This window comes from Hibiscus syriacus, unplaced genomic scaffold (genome assembly GCF_006381635.1).
Source record: "Hibiscus syriacus cultivar Baekdansim isolate YM2019G1 unplaced genomic scaffold, ASM638163v2 tig00111053_pilon, whole genome shotgun sequence".
NCBI lineage: Eukaryota > Viridiplantae > Streptophyta > Magnoliopsida > Malvales > Malvaceae > Hibiscus > Hibiscus syriacus.
The window spans coordinates 60,581-84,478 of record NW_024062964.1 but is presented as its reverse complement, the minus strand read 5'-3'; the positions used below and the strand labels follow the sequence as shown (position 1 = coordinate 84,478).

Here is a 23,898-nt window from a genome sequence, read left to right as displayed (position 1 = left end):
GGCAGCAAAACACATCATGAATTTCAACATTATCCATCCTTCAGTTGCTAATACCATGCAACGGAGATCACCATTTTTGCTCACATCATACCGCTCATTCATGATCTCCATTCGACAAAATACCACACCATTATCACCACTTGCCAGAACACCAAGCCACCTTACTTTAAATATTCATGTCAACCTCCTATGGCTTCAACATCATACTTGACAACCTTCGCCCCCCCAACCCCAATAATCATTATTACTTCCGACGGTAAAAGCATCAGTATACATCGATTTTACTACCATCGATCTACCCTCCCTTTCCTGCATCTCATCTAACATAACCAGAACAAATTTTAACGTCATATCACCGAAAGAGACATGCCTTACTCATTTGTAGGGCAAATCAGCAAAATACATGCCACCTACACTGCTAATACGACCAAACTACCACTATCACCATTCTTATAGCTCCAAAATTATCTTCATTTGATATAGCATGCCTTGTTTCTTCTTGAATTGTTGGGGAAATCAGCAAAAATCATGCCAACTACACCGCTCTGCTACCACAACCAAACCGCCTCTGTCACTATTTATACCTCCAAAAGCACCTCCAGCTCACTATAACATGATTCAAGAAGCCTATTACTATTACTGTTCATCTAGGACATCATGTTAAGCATTAAGTCAATAATAATAACCATGAAACAAGGTCAGATGAAGGGCTATTAGTATGATTTTTCCAACTATGAGAAAATTCCAACCGCTAATAAAATTAGAGAACATGCATTGAAAAGAAGGGTGAAAAGTGCTTACTTTCCGGTTATTCTTAGTGAAGCTTTTTCCTTTGAAATTTCACAACACCATTGAAGCTCTCTGGTAAAGTGTCAATGCCTCTGTTTAGCTTCACAATACGCCATTAATTTACCGGCCAATCTATCAAAATGAACTTGAATCCTTCCTCTGTTCGGAATTTTAAAAATAAATCCAATGACGGATTGATCTAATAATTACTGAATTTGTGGAGGAGAATTGAAAAATGCCGCGCGTTTTCCCCTTTACAGCAAAACTATCTGGGTGTATTTTTTATTACAAAACGAAGTTTAGATTTTTAAAATGAAAATAAATTAAAGTTCGAATTGAACTTTGATCTCGTACTCGATCTTTACCAGTTGATCTTCGCTCCGTTACGAATGGCAAGGACGTGAAGCAGTGGATTTACTAGGATTGAATTTGTGCTTTTGAATCCGTTTCCATCATCTTATTCAATGATAAGACGATAACTGCTCAATCAGTAGGTGCGCTTATCATGATAGGTGAGATGGCCATTCACTGTTGGTAAGGAGAAAAAGAGGAGTGAATATAGCGAGACCAAGTCTCTCTCTCTCTCTCTCCTTATCTTGTCTTCTTCTTTGCAGTCTTTGAAACCCTAGAAATCCTCGACATTCGTTCTGACATAAACCTTAGAGAGGGAAGCTTTTGGGTTATTATTCAGATTCGAAGTTAGAGCGGAGTTAACTCGAGCTCGTGCTGTTCCTTGACCCGGCTAGTATTGGGAGATCGAGTTCCTTTTGCTCTTGAAAAGCTGAAAATGTCGTCCTTGAGCAGAGAATTGGTGTTTCTCATACTTCAGTTTCTGGAGGAAGAGAAATTCAAGGACTCCGTTCATAGGTAAACCTTTTATTTTTGTTATTTATTTAATTAATTTCTCTGTATACGTACACACCGTATATTTGTATTTGGTTTTGTATGTACATGATGTGTGCATGGGGGTTTCCGCATCAGTACAACTAGAATACATGAAGGAAAATGTTGTCACCGAATTTAGTTCAGTTAACATCGTTTTAAATAGCTGTCGATCGAGTTTAGTTCGGTTAACATCATTTTCGATACGTTATACAAGACTACGTAAAATAAAATATGTTTTAGTGCTCATTATCCATCGAAACAATGTGCATTAGTAGGCCAATTGTTATGTGCATTAAGAGTACCTAAAATCGGATATGTTTTAGTGCTCATTACATGGTTTTGTGAATTTGATGTATGAGTATGAAACAATGTCATCCTCTGTAGGCTTGAGAAAGAATCTGGGTTTTACTTCAACATGAAGTTCTTTGAAGAGAAAGTTCAGGCAGGAGAATGGGATGAAGTAGAGAAGTATTTATCGGGTTTCACAAAAGTCGATGATAATCGATATTCCATGAAGATATTCTTCGAGATAAGGAAGCAGAAGTATCTGGAAGCTCTTGATCGGTATTGCTGATGCTTCAGTTGTTTAATCAACAGGAACCCTTGTGTTGTTTCTTAACGAATGCTTTAACTGTTCTTGATTCCTGCTGAAATAATTTGATTTTATTTTTTACACATGTCACAGGCAGGACAAGGCAAAGGCTGTTGAAATTTTGGCTGGTGATTTGAAGGTGTTCTCCACATTTAATGAGGAACTGTACAAAGAAATCACTCAACTCTTGACCCTCAACAATTTCAGGTAATTTCATTGCACAGATCAACTACACTGGTAAATGCTTGAATTTTTCATATTTTTGTAGTTGTGTATTGCTCATCTGAGTGCAGAGAAAATGAGCAGCTGTCCAAATATGGGGATACAAAAACAGCTCGCAGAGTAATGTTGGTAGAACTAAAGAAACTCATAGAAGCGAATCCTTTTTTCCGTGATAAGCTTGCTTTCCCTACTTTGAAGTCCTCAAGACTGAGAACTTTGATCAACCAAAGGTGAAGATGATATCATAATTGCTATTAGAAAATTAGGGAAGCACATATATTTTGTTATACCAGTTTATATTAATGTGTGTGTGACTTGAAAGTATTGTTTCATACAGCTTAAATTGGCAGCATCAGCTATGCAAGAATCCAAGGTCTAACCCAGACATCAAAACTTTATTCACAGATCACACATGTACACCTACAAGCAGTCCGCTCACACCTACACCTGTCAATCTTCCAGGTGCTTCAATTGCGAAACCTCTGGCTTATACGTCACTTGGTGTAAGTTTCCTTGCATCTTTACCATTTTTTTATTTCCTTGAATGGATACTAATTTTCTACATGTAATCTTTAGGATATTGACTGACTCATGCTTTCTCCTACTTGGCATATAGCCCTTCCCCCCAACTGCTGCAGCAGCTACTAATGCTGGTGCTTTAACAGGCTGGATGGCCAATGCGTCTGCCTCTTCATCTGTTCAAGCTGCTGTTGTCACTGCATCATACATGCCTGTTCCACAAAATCAAGGTCAGCACTTCAATTCTGACTCATTAAAAACGGTTTTGTTAAAGACGTGCATTAAGAGGCATAATTCGGGCGATTGGCCTCTTAATGCACATCCACCGACATTGATCAGAAGATGGTAAACCATCAATTTAATGTATTTTTCCTGAGATCTTGGGTGTAGTTTCAGTTGCTGGTCTAATATTATAATGTCATTCTCGTCATTTATTATTTCTGGATGTGTTAACTCTCAATAAGCAAATTTTTGTTAGCCTTAAAGTTTTATTTACTTAAACAATTGATGCTAAAGGTGGTATGAGACATTTCTTTTTTCTGTTGTACCCTGTCTTTAGCATACATAGAAGGATTGCATAAAGGAACTCTTGATTATGAAAATATGTCTTCTTGGATGTATGCCATTTAATCTGCATTCACATTTTAACAGTTTCAGTCTTGAAGTGTCCTAGAACACTTCCATCGGTTCCTGGCATGGTTGATTATCAGAACCCTGACCATGAACAGTTAATGAAAAGATTACGGCCTGCTTCATCAGTTGATGAGGTAATTTTTTATTTTGTTTTAGTTATTCAATTTTTGATCCCTCATTACTTGTTCTTTTATCATAGAACTACATTAATCTTAGATCCCCTACCAATTTAATATTTCCTTTTCTTTTTCCGTATTAAGGTTACATATCCTACACCCCGGAAGCAAGCCTGGTCATTGGAGGACCTGCCAAGAACAGTGGCTTTGACCATGCATCAAGGATCCATGGTCACAAGCATGGATTTTCATCCTTCACACAACACATTGCTACTCGGTATGGAAATTTACTTCTATCCTTGCACAATTGAGCTTGAAACTTTTCTATTTTCATGACGATGTAATTGGAGCAGTTGGTTCCGCCAATGGTGAAATTACAATTTGGGAACTCGGAATGCGGAAGAAATTGGTCTCAAAACCATTCAAGATATGGGAGATGTCGGCATGTTCAATGCCATTACAGGTTTGTGTGCCATTAATTACTGAGAGCTCGCTCTATCTTATACCGTATTCTTTTCTTTTTCCAATGTCAATCAAATTACCGTTTTCATGTCACTCGTCTGCTTTAGCAATTTCTATGGGTTTAGGCATTGCAATTGATTTTGTTGGAAGAGTTACCTGCAGGCTTTGATGGTCAGTGATACCACAATATCTGTCAGCCGCGTCACATGGAGTCCTGATGGAAGTTTTGTAGGTGAGTTCCTTTTTTATATATTATTGATATTTTATTTTGCATATATTTGTACTTATTGCCTTACTTGCTGTAGGGGTTGCATTTTCCAAACACTTAATTCACTTGTATGCTTATGGTGGATCAAATGATCTAATCCAGCGGTTAGAGGTTAGTTAATATTTCTTCTACTGTCCAGATAAAAGGACCGATAACTAGTGTTCGACCTTTTCTCCTTTGTTAACAGATTGATGCCCATGCTGGTGGTGTTAATGACTTAGCTTTTGCTCATCCAAACAAACAATTTTGCATTGTTACCTGTGGAGATGACAAGATCATAAAGGTGAGAAATAGTAAATTTTCACTAATATGATAGTTTGATTAAACTGGAATACTGGGTATCTGTCATTGTATTACTGAAAGAAGTGGAGCAGGTGTGGGATTCAGCGACAGGAAAAAAACTGTTCAATTTCGAAGGTCATGATGCACCGATTTATTCCATCTGCCCGCATCATAAAGAGAACATTCAGGTACAGTTCAGTGATTGGTTTTTGATTATATATACCTCTTAGTATTAAGAATAGGAAACAAGGACAAAGACTTGATTATAAATCTGCTAGCAGCTTTGTCCTCTGCTGCTGTCTGGACTGTGATTATAACCAATCTCTTCTACTAAAGACGCTATCACGACCTGCTTGTTAAATGCATGGAACTTGGTATAGCAAAGTGCTCTCATAGTGTAATTTATGATTTCCTTTCCAGTCAGATATCCAACAAAGAGGTGTCTGCTTTCTCAAAACCATTTCCATACTCCCAGTTAGAACTTACCCCCAATGATCTTCCCTTTGGTTCTAAGTGATCTGTTATATTTGATTGGACCTGTACAAAATTTTAGGCCAGTGTCTTTCTGGAGTTCAGGTTTTTATTTTAGTTGAATGCTTATGGTCTTCTTTTTGTGCTGATAATTGATGTTTCAATGGGAATTTATACTTTGGTAATTATCTACATCACTGCAGTTCATATTTTCAACTGATGCCAATGGGAAAATTAAGGCCTGGCTGTATGATAATTTGGGTTCCAGAGTTGACTATGATGCCCCAGGTCACTCGTGTACTAGGATGCTTTACAGTGCCGATGGAAGTAGGTATGATCATGACAACTTCAGCAATTTCCTGTTAAAAACTTCTAATTACCTTCATGTAATTCGTTAATCTTGAACTTCTACTAAGTTCTGCTTCCGTTTCAGATTGTTCTTTTGTGGAACAAGTATAGATGGAGAATCGTTTTTGGTTGAGTGGAATGAAAGTGAAGGAGCGATAAAGAGGACATATGTTGGGTTTAGAAAGAAAACAGCCGGCGTTGTGTCTTTCGACACAGCACAAAATCATTTACTGGCTGCAGGAGAAGATAGCCAGATAAAGTTTTGGGATATGGATAATATCAATCTTCTCACTTTCACAGATGCCGAGGGTGGACTCCCTGTTAGTTAAATGTTCAAATCTTGTAGCTCTTTTATGAAACATATATGCTATTAAGTTCATCTTGTTACTTGCTTCAGAGTCTTCCCCATGTGAATTCAGTAAGGAAGGAAATCTCCTTGCTGTGACAACAGCAGACAATGGAATCAAAATACTCGCAAATGCTGTCGGTCTCAGATCTTTAAGAACTGTTGAAACATCTTTTGATCCATTGAGAACACCCATTGCTTCTGCTGCAATTAAGGTCTTTATAGTTTTGGTTTGCTTCATGTTTCCTTCGGAATATTCATGTATTCAGACCTTCAGATTTTTGCTTTTTTCTCTGTTGGTTTAGGCTTCAGGATCATCTTCTGCAGTAGCAAATGTTGGTCCTTCCAATTTTAAAGTGGAAAGGAGCTCTCCTATCAGGCCCTCTTCCGTACATGTATGTTAGCTTCGATGTTCCTTGCTTCGTTTTTAACTTTCTTCCTGAATATTATAAGGTAGTTGGAGGTTGCTACTTGCTGTTACTATATGGTTCATTATGCTACAAGCATTTTAGGAGATAAAATTTAATGGCCAACTCTTTCGTAACTTATAGGTTCTTTTCATGCAATAAGATGTAGTGCTTTCAATGGAATCAAGTGGACCGTATATCATTGAAATTGACCCCTATGTTTTCAAGTTTTTCTTTTCATGGTTATGATGTTCTTATTGCAATTGATTTTATTGTTTTGGATTGTTTTCTCCCCAAGAATGGAGTTGATCCCTTAGGTAGAAGTATTGAAAAGCCAAGAGTTCTGGATGATGCAATAGACAATACTAAACCCTGGCAGTTAGCTGAAATTGTGGATCCTGGTCAATGTCAGCTAGTTACTTTACCCGACAGCACGGATAGCTCCAGCAAGGTCTGTTAGTTTTCTTCAAACAATGAGGTTTTTATCATGTTTTTACCATTTATCACTGCCACTGAATCATTGAATCTTTTTGAAGGTGGTTCGGCTTTTGTATACAAATAATGCCAATGGTATTTTGGCACTTGGATTGAATGGTGTTCAGAAGCTATGGAAGTGGCTTCGTAACGAACAGAATCCATCCGGAAAGGTAAAACACTTCCTCTTGAATCAGAATGTTTCTTTTGCTTTTGACATTTACTCTATAAAATTCATTTTTATAGCTAAGAACTCTGAACTCCTTTAAACTTTAAAGGCCACTGCCAATGTTGTTCCACACCATTGGCAACCAACTAGTGGTCTTATGACTAATGATGTCATAGGTGTCAACTTGGAAGAAGCTGTGCCCTGCATAGCAGTCTCAAAGAACGATTCATATGTACTCTCGGCCACTGGGGGAAAAGTTTCTTTGTTTAACTTGATGACTTTCAGGGTATGCCTTCACGTTCTTGTGTTTCGAATGCACATAATGTTCGGTTCTCTAATAACACATGATTTGCAGGTAATGACAACATTCATGTCTCCTCCTCCGGCTTCAACATTCTTAGCATTCCATCCTCAGGATAATAACATCATTGCAATTGGAATGGAGGATTCAACTATCCATATTTACAATGTCCGGGTAGCTGAGGTGACACTTCTGAACTCCGACGACATTAATGCTTACTTATTCTTCTTCACCTTGTGCTATTCTGCTCCCCTAATTGATTCCTATCCAGTATGTTTCAACTTTTTTTCTTTTTTCAGGTGAAATCAAAGTTGAAAGGTCATCAAAAGCGAATAACTGGTTTGGCCTTTTCAACCAGCCTCAATATCTTGGTTTCTTCAGGTGCTGATGCTCATGTAAGTGGTATCCAGGCTTGTCATATTTATTTTATTCTTAACTTATGGATATAAATCTTGCTGTTCTCTGCAGCTGTGTGTGTGGAGCATTGATACGTGGGAGAAAAGGAAATCAGTTGCAATCCAAATCCCAGCTGGAAAAGCACCTACAGGTGAAACGCGAGTACAGTTTCACTCTGATCAAATTCGCATGCTTGTAGTTCATGAAACACAATTAGCAATATATGATGCCTCAAAGATGGAGCGTATTCGACAGGTAGGAAAGTACAAAAAGATGGCATAGGTTTTGATGATATAAAGTTTGCTTTTGACGATGGGAACACTTACTAATGCCATTTATTTGCTGCAGTGGATTCCTCAAGATGTACTGTCTGCACCCATAACTTACGCAGCATACTCCTGTAATAGCCAATATGTGTATGCTACCTTTCGGGATGGTAATATCGGGGTATTTGACGCTGATAACATGAGGCTTCGATGTCGTATTGCTTCATCAGTTTACTTGTCTCCGGTGATCCTAAAAGGGTAAGTTGTCAGTTGTATTCCATTTAACTGCATGGAACCTGTAGCGGTATACTAATTGATGTTATTTTTATCTGGACTATTGTCTACTATGATCAGACAGTTAAATCTGTCATGTTTCTCCCTTCTAGCACCATTTTGTTTTTCTCCAAACCGATAGTTCTAAATTAATGTTAGTATCTGCTGGGCTATCGTCTACTATGATCAGACTATCAAATCTTCTTGATTCGCTTTTCCTGTACCACATTTCGACGTATTCCGGACTGGAAGTTCTGTTAATTCCTCGTTCATAAGTGCTGCATGAACTTGGATTAAACTTTCATTATTTCTGCTGTTTGTTTTACAGAAACCAAGCAGTATATCCGCTGGTGGTAGCTGCACATCCAATGGAGGCAAACCAATTTGCAATCGGGCTGAGCGATGGAATAGTGAAAGTGATGGAGCCATCAGAATCTGAAAGGAAATGGGGAGTTAATCCACCACCGATGGATAATAGTGCGGTGAATGGTCGGACAACATCGTCGTCTACCACAAGCAATCACACAGCTGATCAGTTACAAAGATAAGTATGCGATGAGATTAAGATATATGTCCATAGTCGTTAAAATCTGTAATTCCATATATATGTAAAAAAAAAATGTATAAAACTAGGTGTTCTTAGTATGTCTAAATGATTAACAAGTGACTGAATGACCAAATTCTTGTATAATATTTACGTCCATGCTACTTGATTGATGGTCAAAGTGGCTGTAGTTTTAATTAATTCAATCACGCAATATTGTTGATTGTTAAGTTTCACGCAGTAATTATTTTTTTTTTCTTTTGAAGACTTCCAAGTTTCATGTATTATCCGATTCCGAATTAATCGATTAATTGATCAACTACCAATAGTAATACAAAAGTAATGTTATCAAATTCTAATTTAAGTATCCAACAGATAATTTTATTTAATCTGGATTCAAAGTACTTAATTTAGTACAAGTTTTTACATTTTAAGACAATAATGTAGATACATATATTATTTATGCAATCTTAAGTTCTACTCATAAGTTCAAGTCGTTAGCAATCAAACTATTATCGTAAATATCTATCGGATCCGAGTTAGATTTGTATGAACATCCGACCACTAATCGTAAACAATGGAAACAGAACACCTACTTCCCTCTTACAAACCATCTACCACAGTCACATAAGTAATGGTATTCTGCTTCTTCCTTGTTGTAGGAGGTAGGACAGGCTGGTCCGAAGGAATAATATCGACAACCAAGCAGGTTGTGTCATCCTTCAACCCCCTTGACCTCAAAGCTTCCTGAATAAGTGAAAAACTACAATCAATATCAAGGCAAATTGAATGGATAATACAAGGAGAAAACACGTCTGAATATCACCTTATCAACCAGCTTTGCTGCAAGGTCCGCTGGTAAGCCCCGACAAGACTTGGCAGCCGTGTCGGAAGATACAGCGTCCCGAATACCATATGAAGCAATAATAAGTAGCCCTCCAGCATTTGAGAAAAATAGAATAGAAGGGTTCATTCATGGTTTGAATGCTAGGAAAGAAAATTGAAAACCACATCACCATTAAGGCATGAAGATGTAACCTTGACTTGTTTGACAAGCGGTATTGGGATTTTTGGACATAAAAACCTTTGATAATGACATTTATTTCCTAATCCCTGGAATAAGTAAATACTTATATGGAAGCTGCTCTCAACTTAGTGTTGGGGGCAGCCTACTATTTATCTCCCCTTACCTAGGGCCGACTCTGACTTTTTCTTGGCCCGGGGTAAAATTTAAAAAATGGGCCCTAATTTAAAAGAATATTAAAAAATATGTAATGTAGAATTTTAATTAATTTTTATTAAATTAAATAAACATTAATTCATTACAATATCAAAAATGTCAAAAACATATTTAAGCATATAAATACTTATAAAAAACATTGCCTTCGAGCATTTCTTGATGCAAAATCATTGATAATAGTGTCAACATCAATGCTTTTCAACATATTTTTCTCAATATATAACATAGCGAGTCCATTCAATCTTTCTTGTGACATTGTTGACCTCAAGTAATTCTTCAATATTTTCAGCTTTGAAAAACTTCTTTCCGCGGATACTACCATTACCGGCAGTGTTAATAAGATTCGATAAGCAATTGAAACATTAGATAACAATCTCTAGCTTTAACAAACTCAAGAACTTCAAGCGCTGACATGAATACATTTGGCAAAGTCAATTGCATCACTTTCATTTCAGAAAAAAAAAATCATCTGCATCAACATCCGACAAATTATTATGAGAAAAAATAATCTTAAAATTATTGCAACATTCTTTTAATTTATTGTCATCCAATGACTTCAACCTTGTAGAATCAATTAAAAATTCAAAATAATTTTCTAAAATATTTAATTGTTTAAATCTATCTTTCAAAGAAGCGAGCGCCATATCAACAACAACAACAAAATAATTAACTTTAAAATACTCCTATGTTGATTGCATTTCTTCATCATGGTCATTCTCATCAAATTGTCTTTTTCTAAAAATACGACGCTTAGTCGGAAAAATTAGCTCTATGTTCATATCTAATGCAAGACTTTTAGCAATATCTATACTAACTTCGAACCCCTAATTTCTATAGTTTTCAAAATATGACATTACACCTTCCAACTCTTTATGGTAGTATCAATGCACATTGATTTAGATTGTAATTTCTTACTTACCGTGTTGATAGCAAATAAAATATCATACCAAATAACCATTCCAAGTAAGAATTCAAATCTTTGAAGGGCACTAGCTAAACTTTCTGCTTCACTTTTTGCTTTTGCATCATTACCACAATATTCATATAATTGTAACAAAGCTAACCTTATTTTAGGAGTATGACATTTAATAGCTTTGACACTTTTAATTCGACTTTCCCATCGAGTATCAGATAAAGATTTCACAGTTTCCGGAACATTATCACATAAAATTTTCCACTTTTTGGTAGAACTTGCGAACAATGAATATATACGTTGCACAATCCCAAAAAAAGAAATAGCTTTAACACAAGAATGTGCCATATCAAAAGAGAAAGATTAAGATTATGACAAGCGCATGGCATATAAAGCTCTAGGATTTTTTTCAAGTAATCTCTTTTGAACACCTTGGTGTTTTCCTTTCATATTAGAACCATTGTCATATCCTTGGCCCCTCACATCATCAACGTTCAACTCTAGAGATTGCAATGTATTTACTAATTCATTGAAAAGCCCCAATCCAGATGTATCATCCACTTTCAAGAACTCTAAAAAGTACTCTTCTATTTTTACTTTGTTGTTTGACATATTTAAACATCGCACTATTAGAGTCATTTGTTCTTAATGACTTACATCAGGGGTGCAGTCAAGAATAACAGAGAAATACTTTGCCTTCTGGATGATCTTTAGAATAGAAGTTCTAATACTATGAGCCAAGAGAGAGATTAGTTCATTTTGAATGATATGACCAAGATAATGATAATGAATATTTTCACTTTGAATACGCCTAATATGGTCTTGCATAGGCAAATCAAATTCAGCAATCATTTCAATTAATCCTAAAAAACTTCCATTATTCTCATCATAAATTTTCTCACTGGATCCTCGAAAAGCTAAATTATTTTTAGCAAGACATTTTACAACACAAACTATTCTTATTAAAACTTGCCTCCAACGTTCTTTCTCTTTTGAAATTCCTTGTTGTAAATCTTTATCAAGTGTTTGATTAGTTTTTAATCTCACTCTTAATTCACTCCAAATATTCATGTTAGTCATATGCTCAATATTATTTTCATGTTGTTCGAGTCTCTCACTAAGATGCTTCCAATCATTTAATCCATCATTTCCTAAATAACTCTTATTGTTTTGTTTTGTAAACAATTTACAACAAAAACAATAAACTTTGTCCACATGTTTAGAATAGACCAACCATTTTCTATCGCTAATCTCTCCATTACTCAACTTTTTAGAAAAATAAGCATACGAAAAATGCCTAGAATTATTGGCTAAGGGAAATTTCAAATTCAATTCTCTTATAGACCCCTTTTCAACTAAAATATCTCTAGATTTATTATCAAGATTACCCCAATTTCTAGGATCATAAATGTCTACAGTAGGGACTAAGTGTTGATCAATCCCAACATCTTCAATATTAGACTCGTTTTGTGCATGATTATGGACATTTAAATTAGCTCATTTGAAGAACTATCAAGATTATTTAAATTCTCAGCAATATCATTTAAATTTTCATTAGAAGACTCTTTCTACTCTATTTTTAAAGAATTTATCAAGAGCTCCCTTTTGTGATTCTATTAAATCATCTATTTGTTTTCTTTTTTTTTTCTTTTTTCACTACCAGACAAATGTTTTTTAGAAAACATTATATAACAATGCAACTAATGTAGAAAAGAACAATAACACCTGTAAATGGGAAGATCCTCGATTGAAGTATTTATACGCCAAATTCACAACACCGTAATGATTGAACTTAGAAGGAATATGAAGTATCTGCATATACACGTTTGACATTTCATATCCAAAATTTATGAAACAAAAAAAAGAGAATAAGTTTATCTATAATTTAGAAATATATAAAAATAAAAATAAAAAGAATTTGGAAACACGAACTTACTTAGGATTTTAAAAATATCTTCAATGACCACAATTGATGATAAGTAATTGTGTTTGTGAATTGTGAGAAATATGAGAAATTGAAAATTGAGAACAATAAGAAATAAATTGATTTTACTTCAATGTTCTCATATCATTTATAGGAAATAAAAAAAGTAACCGTTAGCCCTCTTGGCTCTTGTATTAACGTTGAACATCCAAAAAAATTAAATTCAACTTGCATTAATTTACTCTAATATTTATGAGTCATCTGACATTAATGTAGAAATAATATATTAATATTTATGTAACCGTTATGGGCCCTTGGCTCTTGCATTAACGTTTATAAGATGAGAACATCCAAAAAAATTTAAATTCAACTTGCATTAATTTATACTAATATTTATGAGTCATCTTGCATTAGAAATAATATATTAATATTTATGGTAATCGGCCCTCGTGATTATGATAAGAAATCATTTAAAATTGAACATTAATATTTATGGGGGCCTTTGCATTAATATAAAAAACAATATATTAATATATATGGGCCATACTTTTAATTTAATTTATTAAAATATAATAAATTAATATAAATCAAAATTATGGGCCCTGAACAGGTGTTCCTTTTGCCCCTGCCATTACCCTATTACATATGGGAACAAACAATATTTTTTATATGTTCGACTTTAAACTATGAAACAAAAGAATGAAGATTCATTCGAATTTCGAAAGACGTGCTGATGCTGCAAATTGTTTCCCGCTAATTTGCTAGAGATTTTATACATATATATATATATATATACATATATATATTTTTTTGTGGGTGGTGTTTTATCTGTCACTTTAATGGACTTTAATGAGTATTATCAAGGGATATTTGCTGACTTGGCATTGTGTCCGTGGACCTAAATTAGAGGGGCGAGCCATTAGTGTGAAAGGGAAAGTTTGACATGTAGCAATCAGTTCTCTGTATGCGACTTGCAGGTGATGATTGTTGTGTTTCTTTGGTTTAGATGTGCCATCAGGCTTGGACCACTACTAACTTAAGGAATACCAGATGAAAATGAGTCCGCTACAGAACAATCACCGGTTACCATTTCGCAATTGAAGTCATCGTTATAGCTTACTTCCGTTGCAGATCATAGTCTTGGTTCCCGTTTGTGTTCGTAGTTTATCTGTTTGAAGTTTTGTTCAGGGTGTATCTATGTAGGATCAGTGGTATGACTCTGACGGAAATTCTGAGACTTTTTTGCCAATGCTTACTCTATTTGGCCTTGCTGATGGATTTCTGTATTATTTACGGTGTCATGCGCATTTCAGTTAGACTATAAGGCGAAAGCGCTTTTATTGACTCGGATGTCATGTACTCTAACCGTCATATAAGGCGAAAGTGCTTTTATTGACTCGGATTTCATGTACTCTAACCGCCATATAAGGCGAAAGCGCTTTTATTGACTCGGATGTCATGTACAGAAGACTATCGACTAGCGCCTTAGCAAAAGATGTGAAAAGTATCCTGTATACAAGATCCCCACAGTGGTTAAGTTTAGCTCATTAGATCTTTGATGTAGTAATGTACTTTTTTTCCTGGTTAGCGGTGTAACCAATTTTTAAGTCGATTTATACTGATCATTCATCGAAATTTGAGTGCAAAAAATGCTCTAATTTCATTTGATCACCATTCTTGGGTTGAAATCATTTTTCCTTTTATGAAATTTATCTATCATGACCTGAAATTAATATATGAAGAGGTAATCTGATCAAGTCTGGCAACTAAAACTCCACATCCCACATAAATTACACTCATTCATTCCAACGCCTTAAACATTTTGCTTCTAAATACATCAATGTTTTCACTACGAACAGCATAACAAACCATAGATTGCAGGGGCTCTGTGCCATCCGCAAGGGTTTTCGGGTCTGCAATCGGAGCAAACAATACGAAGGCAGTCATAAAATATCATCAAGAATTGTGGACAACAGCATCACTTGAATGAACTTGCGTCTTTCTGCCTTCTCTTCCTGATCCTTGACCAAAAGAGGAGTCGGTTGAACAATTATGTCATTTCAAAACCATACGAGGAAAGCAGATAAAAATGGATCACATTATATATTTCAAAGATATCATAATGGAAATACAACACTAAAAGGACAAACTAGGAGCAAGCATGAAACCCCATGTAATTATTACAGGTCTCCCTTGAATGAGGTTTCAATAATGATGCACGGTGAGAAACTCTCTCAATAAACAAACAAAAATTGAGACATCCTATGAAGTGTCTCAGCCTCTTTCTCAAAGAATAGCTTAATGTCACTACTTTACTGTCACGGAGAATGGTTTAAAAGATAGCATCTCATTGAGAAACTTGCCCTTTTCACTTAGGACTGAACCGAACCTAACCCATTCCGAACAAGAAGGATACGACAAGATTCATGTTATCTAGGATTTCAAGTATAACCCGATAAAAGACTATGTGCACACAGAACACCAGCCCTCAGCAACCAGGTGACAAAAGGAAAATTTGAACAATTTTTTTAACTTACCTTTCTGACTTATTTGCGTCTGAACTATCCTGTCATATTTGTTTCCCAAGAAAAGTGAGGCTGGACGCTGACAAAATCATCAACCATGGGCAAAATAAATGAAGACAAAAACGGATCATGTACGAAATTGGATGAAGACACTATAAAAGAACCCCCAAGGAGAGACTGTAGGTTTCTTTCCCGCAATTCTTTCCTCAGGAGCGACAGTGTTGAATGAGATTCACCTTTATACGATTTCCTTTTCCGCTGCATGTAACCACTTGTTAAGGAAATGAAAATACCAAATCAGGTCCTTAGAATGAAACAACTTACAAGGAAGCCCCACACACAAAGCTAGCGATTCTACAAGTTTGCAAGTAAAAAGGGAGGGGGACAAGTGAATCATCTAGCATACCGACTTAAATGCTTTAAAATCACCCCGAAGTTAAAGAGAAAAAAACAACAATAATAAAGTTTGCAGGTAAGATAATGAGCAATCACACTCCAAAAAGTAGCAGACTCCAATAACAATTTTCAAGGTACACCAAAAAGTAATTGATATGGTTTAAAAAGAAATTTGATTCTTCAAAAATAACAACTCAGAAAAGGATATCTTGAATATATTTCCATGGTGTAGTGTTATATGTGCAACCATATCGACTCCCACTTTCATTGCACAGGGCATACCTGTAAATAAAAATCACAACAGCAGAGTTTAATAATACTACTAATAATAATGAAGTCCAGAACGTTGTAGCATTCTCAAAGATCTCTTGGCAAATGTTGTGTTAAAAGCCACTTGACGGCTTTTCAGCTCAGAAGTGCCTACATTATCGAGATCTAAGACATTCATATACACACTTCATCATGAATTCATTTTCCAAAATGTTTGTCATGTATTATTTGATCTTTTCTCTCTTATGAATAAAGACAATCTTTCCTCTAAATCAATTCCGCTTGAGCATCTTGAATTGGATTTAAACTTAATGATTTATTTACTTATGCAAAAGATAATCACATATTACTGTACAAAGATTCATTGAAAAGTACAGGTACCCGAAGCCGATTAAGGCTCATGCACATACTTGAGATGGTCGAGAAGGCTTTCCCAAATCAAGAAGCAAATAGAATGTGCACATCAGATTGAAACATTTAAAGAATTCAAGATCAAGGATCAGAACTTCAAGATTTCAAAACCAAGAGTCAACAACAACAGGCAACCGAAGATCGAGATTTCTCTCCAGAGCCCCAAGATAACATATGTTGCATATGCATTTTAGGCACACCTAAGAGCATTGCATTCATAGCATCACATAAATGCATAACTTTTTCAGGTTGTAGCTAGAGTCAATTTCAACTTCACAGCGGAGGATTTTGGACTCAAAGTGACACAATTTGCTCGAGAGTAGATTTCAACTTCACGACGAAGGATATCTAGCTCGAAGTCAAACTTCACAATAAAGGGGTCATCCACGGTTTCAACTTCACAGCGAAGGGGCGTCTGACTGTCAACAAACAACTTCCTAATTCCAGAGCCAATTTTAACTTCATAGCGAAGGATATTGGACCCAAGACAGCACAAGCTCAACTTCACAGCGAAAGGGCGGCTGACTGTCAACTTCCAGTTTCAGAGCCAATTTCAACTTCACAATGAAGGATATTGGACTCAAGACAGCACAAGCTCAACTTCACAACGAAGGGGCGACTGACTGTCAACAAACAACTTCCCAATTTCAGAGCCAATTTCAACTTCACAGCAAAGGATATTGGACCCAAGACAACACAAGCTCAACTTCACGACAAAGGGGAGACTGATTGTCAAATTTATTCAGAGTCAATTTCAACTTCACGACGAATGATATTAGACTCAAGACAGCACAAGCTGAACTTCACAGCGAAGGGGCGGTTGACTTTCAACAAACAATTCCTCAGTTCCATAACCAATTTCAATTTCACGGCGAAGGATATTGGACTCGGAGCAATACAACTTACTTGGATTCCAACTTCACGGCCAAGGATATCCAACTCAAAGAATGAGTGTCTGTAAATAAACTTTCCAGTTTCAGAGTCAATTTCAACTTCACAGCGAAGGATATTGGCCTCGAAACAACGCAACCTATATTGGATTTCAACTTCACAAAGAAGAATATCCAATTCCCAGTCTCAACTTCACGTCGAATGGGCCATATACAATCCCAACTCCACCAACAGATTGACCTAACTTCACGACGAAGGAGTCATCTATGACACAGTAATATCGAAAGTCTTCAGGACAAGGTTCACCTTCACGACGAAGTATCTTGAGCTAGAAGACGATCCAGGAGCTACCTCCTAATACTCTGAGTTCGATTTCAACTTCACGACGAATGATATCATGCTCAAAACCTTGCAGTTCAACTCGACCTCACGACGAGAGAGTCATTTCACATTTCAGTTTAAACCAGTCCTGTATCGAGTTTCAATCCCATGACAGAGGATGTTCGATATAGACAAAATTTGTGTCTTGTAATCTTTGCTCCATTGTCGTTACACGATAATGAGCAAAGAGGGGCAGCTGAAGACACCAAAATTTGTCCTATAGTATTATATAATTATAATTTATATTATTTTTATTACATATGTTACACACATTTACATTGGTTCACATTTTCACAGGATCCAAGATCAAGGAACCCAGCAGAAACATGTGAAGCCCAATGGACCAAGCCAACATGCGGGCTAGGGTTTCCAGAACCTAGCGTACTCTTCTCTCCTTCCATCGCCCCTCCACCAGCGTCGCAACCCTCATGTGTGAGGACTCTTAACAGCCTCCACATGCACGCAACCATCTCCGGGGATCTCGGCATTAGCATCAACACATCATAATAAGCAAAGCAACGTGTTAGTTTAGGACTTCAACAACCAACCAAATCGAGTTTTACTCTGATTAAAACTCTAAAATAGGGCATTCTTTGTATTATAAATAGGGGATTACACATAGATTACAGGGGATACCGGAGAGATTACACGTAATACGCACAAGAAATTCACAATAGCAACCAAAAAGAAGGTCCAGGCACTTGTAGAACATTTCAAAAATGAAATAAAAAAGGGAGTTTTTTTACCTTGTTCTTTTCTTATACTCCCTTGCATGTCGTATTTCCTTTGTTATTTGGTGCGAATCGAACCCAAAAGCCACTTTTTGGCCGATGAACGGGGAGGACCAACGAGTTCTTCCTATTTAGATCTAGCCCTCCCGAGGCTTTTTTAAAAAAAACCATTCGGATATCCAAAGTGGGGGAGGGAAAAGCTTTTTAAAAAAATGAATTTTTTTTGGGATTTGCCGCCAATAAACGGCGACCGTTGTCGTTCAACGGCGGCAGCAAGACGGCACGAGGCGGAGCAACCGCCGGTTTCTGGGAATTTTGGTTCGTGTTCTTCACCGGTGAAGAACAAACGAGAGCATTTTTAAAGATGGGGAGGGCTCGGCTTAAAGAAGAAGAGAAAATGAAGCTTTTAGAAATGTTTTTGGCTTAAATACCAAGCCCGTTTGACCGACCGACCCGACTCATAATTGCATCAGATCCGCGTGTTTTCACTTAAAATTGGGGAAATACCACTTTTGGTCCCTCTGAGTTCAAAGGCTTGTAATTTAGTTCCCAAATCAATTTAATTCCCCCCGATTTTCTTTTGATTTTGGCCCCAATCTTTGTTTTTATTTTATATTAGTCCTTTTATTTATTGTATAAACATTTTATTTGTTCATTATTTATATTATTATCATTATAAGTATATATATGTATATTTTTTATGATTTTCAGCTGATTATATTATATATATATATATATATATATATATATTTCACTTATAAATCTATTATTATTATGTATATAGAAATTATCTTTATTTTGTTATACTTTTTATATTTTATTATGATATACGTATATTTTTTTTATGTTTTATTGTTACGTCTACTATTATGTGTATGCTTTATTTTTTTTTCTTTTTTTATATTATATTACATATACGTGAATGTTCCTTTTTTACCTTTTAATTTTATTAATTTTCTTTTTTTGTGTCCATTTTATTTCTTTTATACTTTTTCCTGATTATATATAGATTATAACTTGTTTTCTTTATTGTATTTTTTTCCTCATTTTTTTGTTTGTATTCATTTCTTATTTTCTTTATATTTTTATCTTCATGTTATTTTATTTGTTTCCTATGTTCTTCTCTATTTTACTTATTTTCATTTTCTCTCTAACACATTTCTTGACCTGTTAAGGGTTTTCATTCAAATTTATCAAAGGTAAGTAATTCAGGATCAAATTTTACATTTTAGTTTAAAATTGTAATTTTCTTAATTAAAGACAACTGGAAATTATACAGTATCGAAAGGGAAGTTCAAGGGTGCTAACCTTTCCTTGACTGTAACCGACTCCCGAATTCGACACATCTTTGGTAAGTCGCAGATCAGGTAAGAAATAAGGTATCCGATCAACCCATTTAATTAAAATAAATGATCGGTGGCGACTCCAATTCTATTTTCCTGAGTCGAAGCCCAATTCCGGGTCCAACCGAAAGACGGTCGCGACAATTATATATTAAGAGTGTCGCACTGTATAACTTCCGGTCAGAGTGATCTTGTTTGCAAGCAGACATTTATTACATTGAAATATAAATATTAAAACAAAACAAACAAAATTTCAAAATAGAGTTCATTACTTATCAATTTTAGTTTAAAATTTCTGTCAATATAATTTTGAATTATATCAAATCTTTAATCACTTTAAATATAAGATAGAATTTAAAAATAATCACACATTTCCTAAAATTAACATTTAAATATTTATTAAAATTATTCAAAAAAACATTTGACTAGATAATTCAAACACATCGTCTCTGTAGATAAAATTTTATTTGTAACGAAATTCTTTTACTTTCTTATTTTGTAAAAGATATTTGTTCCTGACAAATTGATTCGGGTCTGTCCAAATTATTTAAGGCGAAACTCTAAAATCATAAGGGCAACCAAGAAAAATTAATAACTTTTAACGTCTTAATAACTCAAATATTATAAATTAATAATGTAAATAATTAAAATATTAATTTTCTAGTACGAATTAACTTAGTTTAATAGTTAAAAGAATTGTTATTATTCCTAGAGATTATATTTTCAAGCATCAGCGAGTGTAATAAGATGATTGAACGTTCGTTGTAAAATAATTAAGAGTACATAGAATATATGTAACAACCCGAAAATTTTAAAATAATATTTAATTGGGAATTGAGGTTTTAATTGAGTAATTGGTGAAAATTTGGGGACTAAATTGGAAGTTTTTAAAACTTGAAGCTTGTTTAAGAGTTAAAGAAAATTCAGGGACCAAGCCCTGAATTTACCCTAAAATGTTAGGTAAGGGCTATTATATACGTGAATTGGTTTCTGATTTCAGAAACCAATTCTTCCCAAATTCCCTCTCCCAACCTCAACTGCCGACGACAATCCCGACGCCGTCCGAATTCCGATCGTCATTTTAAAACCACCATCGTGTTCATCATCAAGCGAGGAACAAACCCTTCAATTTAATTGAAGCGAAACGCTGGCAAACGTCGTGAATTTCAAGTTAAAGCATCGACGTTTTTTTTAAGCTCAATCGCCTAGAAAATCCTAAATTCATCGCCGATCGTTGCTCCTTTTACGACACCTCCCGCACCATCGTGTTCCTTGTGCCGTTCCGAGTCCGCCGGTGTCATCCTCGATCTCCGTTGACGGCGGCGCGTGGGGAGGTGGATCAGTCAAAGATTCGGCCGAGTCGAAATCGAGCTCTCCGCCGTTCAAAAATTTGAACCGATCTTTGTAAGTATCTCGAAATCGCTCAAAATAATTTTTAGAAATTTTTCCGTGATTTTTAGAGCCCCGGAGGACGTCGCACGCGCCCACACGCGCCGCCGCAGGCGAGTGAACGCTGGAAACCGGTTTTGACCGGTTTAACCGGTTTTGAACCGGTTTTGACCGGTTTGACCGGTCACGACCCGTTTACCCGTTTACCCGTTTACCCGACCCGTTGACCCGACCCGACCCGACCCTTTGACCGTTGACGGTGCTATTCTGGGAATTAATTCAGTTTTGGTGCTATTATGGGAATTAATTCGAAATGGGTGCTATTTTGGTAATTTTTTTTAAAAGGGTGCTATTTGTGTAAAATGTTTGACAGTTTGTTGACCTCCTTTGACCAGAACTTTGACCGGCTTTGACCAGCTATTAGACTACCTTTTTTTTTGACCAAGAATACCTATCCTGATAGTTTTCGACGTTCCGAATCCGTTTTTGGGGTCCGTTTTGCTAAATTCAAACCCGAAAGTCTCCAAATCGTCAGTCAACCCCGTTGACTTGAATTTTGACCAAGAATTCGAAATTTCGGAAGGTCATACTTTATATTTTTCGACGTCCTGAATTTGATTCCGAAGTCCGTTTTGCCAAATTCTGACCCGAAATTCCCGAATCGAGCTTGTAAACCCAAAAGGCTTAATATTTTAATATTTTGATTATTTAAATGAGATTTGGTCAAGGATTTATTCAATAAAATATTTTATGAAGGTACTCGTGTTTCACCTGAACAAGGATCAATTAGGTCTGGTATTATCCGTTCGTTAGATCAGCCTGAACCGCGTACTACGAGAATTACCCGTAGGTTTCTGTATATTATTTAAATAATATTTAGATTATTTATATTAGGATTCCAATATGGATTTTTCCAATTCGTAGGATCTAGCGCTGCAGCAGAACGTGATCGACAGACCCAGCAATAGGCTTCCCTATCTGATTTCTCAGACTGTTACAGGTGTGTTTCCCGACAGTGTTAATTATTTCTATTTTAAAATATACATCTGAACATTATGTATATGACATCTGATTTGCCACATATTTCTGAAATGAATTCTGGTTACGGTATTTTATACCGATCTTCTGAATATTGAATATTCGATATCTGAAATTCTGTATACTACTGACTTGTCTTCTGATTTCCGTATTTCTGTATATTATTGTTAAGCATGAACACTTTTATGTTTTAAAGATTTAATCATTGTTTTCATTCAAATACATTCATGAACATCTCCATCATTGGGGGGGTATCGTTGAAGGAAGTATATCCGTAGGTTCCTCGGCTTTGTGCTCAGGGCCTTATTTGTTGTGTGGGCTGGGTGTATGGTTCTGGGGAACCTACACATTCTGTTGTGATGGGCTGGGGGTAGTGTTCATATTTTTTTTACGACATGATTGCATAAACCGACTTTACTGGAATATTTTTATCAGTATGTCTTTATATACACTGTATGGAACACACTGGGCTTTTTAGCTCATTCTGTAGTTTTTACCATTTTTCAGATAACAGCAGACCATAAGCTAGCAGATTTGGCATCAGGAGAAATCAACTACTTTATTTTGTACGAACATATATTTCTATATGTTTTTTTTCGGTTATGTTTGGTGACATGTATTTTATTATCGTTTTGGACATATAATGTATTGTAAGATATTAAAAAAAAAACCTCTGAATGGGATATGTGACCACTTAGGTTTGGGTCTAACTCACAGACCGGGTCTAGGGGGTTACATTTGGTGGTATCAGAGCTTTCGGTTTTAAACACTCGGACTGTATATGGGTCCTAAACTTTGAATTTTTAAGAAATAAAAAAAAATGTCACTTTATGTTATGATTTAAAGTTTTATCGAGATCCCTGATGCTAATCTGACATATGTTTCAAATTCTTCTGTAGAGCCTTATAGATCCAACGATGAATACTGCTAGAGGTCGTAGGACAGGACGTGGACGTGGTAGAGGGCGAGTCACTCGACCTTCTGTTACGATAGATGATCCGATGTCACCACGTGATCCTCCTGTTCAGCAAGTAGATACGACTCTTTCTCATGATGATCAGTTTACTCCTGTGAGAGACCCTCCCGTCACTGAAGATGAGGATTCTGAGATGAATGAAGACGCCATTAATAGAGCTATCTTCCGCATGTTTCAGAGAGCTGCTAGAGCCCCTAGTAACATTACTGCAGTGGAGATTTCAAATTCTCTGGTTGCTGCTGGTGTAGTACCATTCGAGGGTATTACTGGTGGACCTCCGACAGACGCTGAGTATTGGCTGGAGGACACAGAAAGGATTATGGATGAGATGGACCTCAGACCTGAGCAAAAGTTAAAGGAGGCCCTAACTATGTTGAAGAAAGAAAGCTTCAGATGGTGGCAATCCATTTCTGGTAGTATTCCGAGGAACCAATTAACATGGGATCTTTTCAAGACGCGCTTCCGAAGTCGCTACATCGGAGAGAGATATCTGCAGGAGCGACGCCAGGAGTTTCAGAATCTGGAGCAGGGTAATATGTCTGTTATGGATTATGAGGTTGAATTCATCCGATTGAGCCGATATGCTCCTGGACTTGTGGATACTGAGACAGATCGATGCTTGAGGTTCGAGAATGGACTCAGGTATGAAATCAGGAGTCGAGTCGCTACTCACCGAGAGAGGAATTTTGATGCTTTGGTTGAGATAG

At 36.1% G+C, this 23,898-nt stretch overlaps 2 protein-coding genes and 1 pseudogene across 2 annotated transcripts; 1 reads left to right on the top strand and 2 right to left on the bottom strand.

Moving 5' to 3' along the window:
- Nucleotides 1-1,346: 1,346 nt before the first annotated feature.
- Nucleotides 1,347-8,915, top strand: LOC120151384 (topless-related protein 3-like). Its single transcript, XM_039163867.1, has 25 exons — nt 1,347-1,656; nt 2,059-2,238; nt 2,360-2,473; nt 2,560-2,718; nt 2,826-2,991; nt 3,105-3,237; nt 3,659-3,774; nt 3,901-4,033; nt 4,110-4,219; nt 4,381-4,450; nt 4,524-4,597; nt 4,674-4,769; nt 4,861-4,956; nt 5,443-5,570; nt 5,673-5,907; nt 5,987-6,148; nt 6,239-6,328; nt 6,639-6,791; nt 6,877-6,987; nt 7,093-7,269; nt 7,339-7,467; nt 7,584-7,679; nt 7,753-7,935; nt 8,029-8,204; nt 8,548-8,915. The coding sequence occupies exons 1-25, from the start codon at nt 1,577-1,579 to the stop codon at nt 8,765-8,767; spliced, it is 3,387 nt and encodes a 1,128-aa protein (XP_039019798.1). The 5' UTR covers nt 1,347-1,576; the 3' UTR covers nt 8,768-8,915.
- Nucleotides 8,916-9,366: 451 nt separating this feature from the next.
- On the bottom strand, nt 9,367-9,824 carry LOC120151317 (probable protein phosphatase 2C 33). The gene is made up of 2 exons (XM_039163826.1): nt 9,590-9,824; nt 9,367-9,510 (listed from the first exon to the last, which is right to left on the bottom strand). The coding sequence occupies exons 1-2, from the start codon at nt 9,734-9,736 to the stop codon at nt 9,367-9,369; spliced, it is 291 nt and encodes a 96-aa protein (XP_039019757.1). The 5' UTR covers nt 9,737-9,824.
- A 4,933-nt stretch (nt 9,825-14,757) lies between these two features.
- Nucleotides 14,758-18,202, bottom strand: LOC120151316 (annotated as a pseudogene).
- Between the last annotated feature and the right edge of the window lie 5,696 nt (nt 18,203-23,898).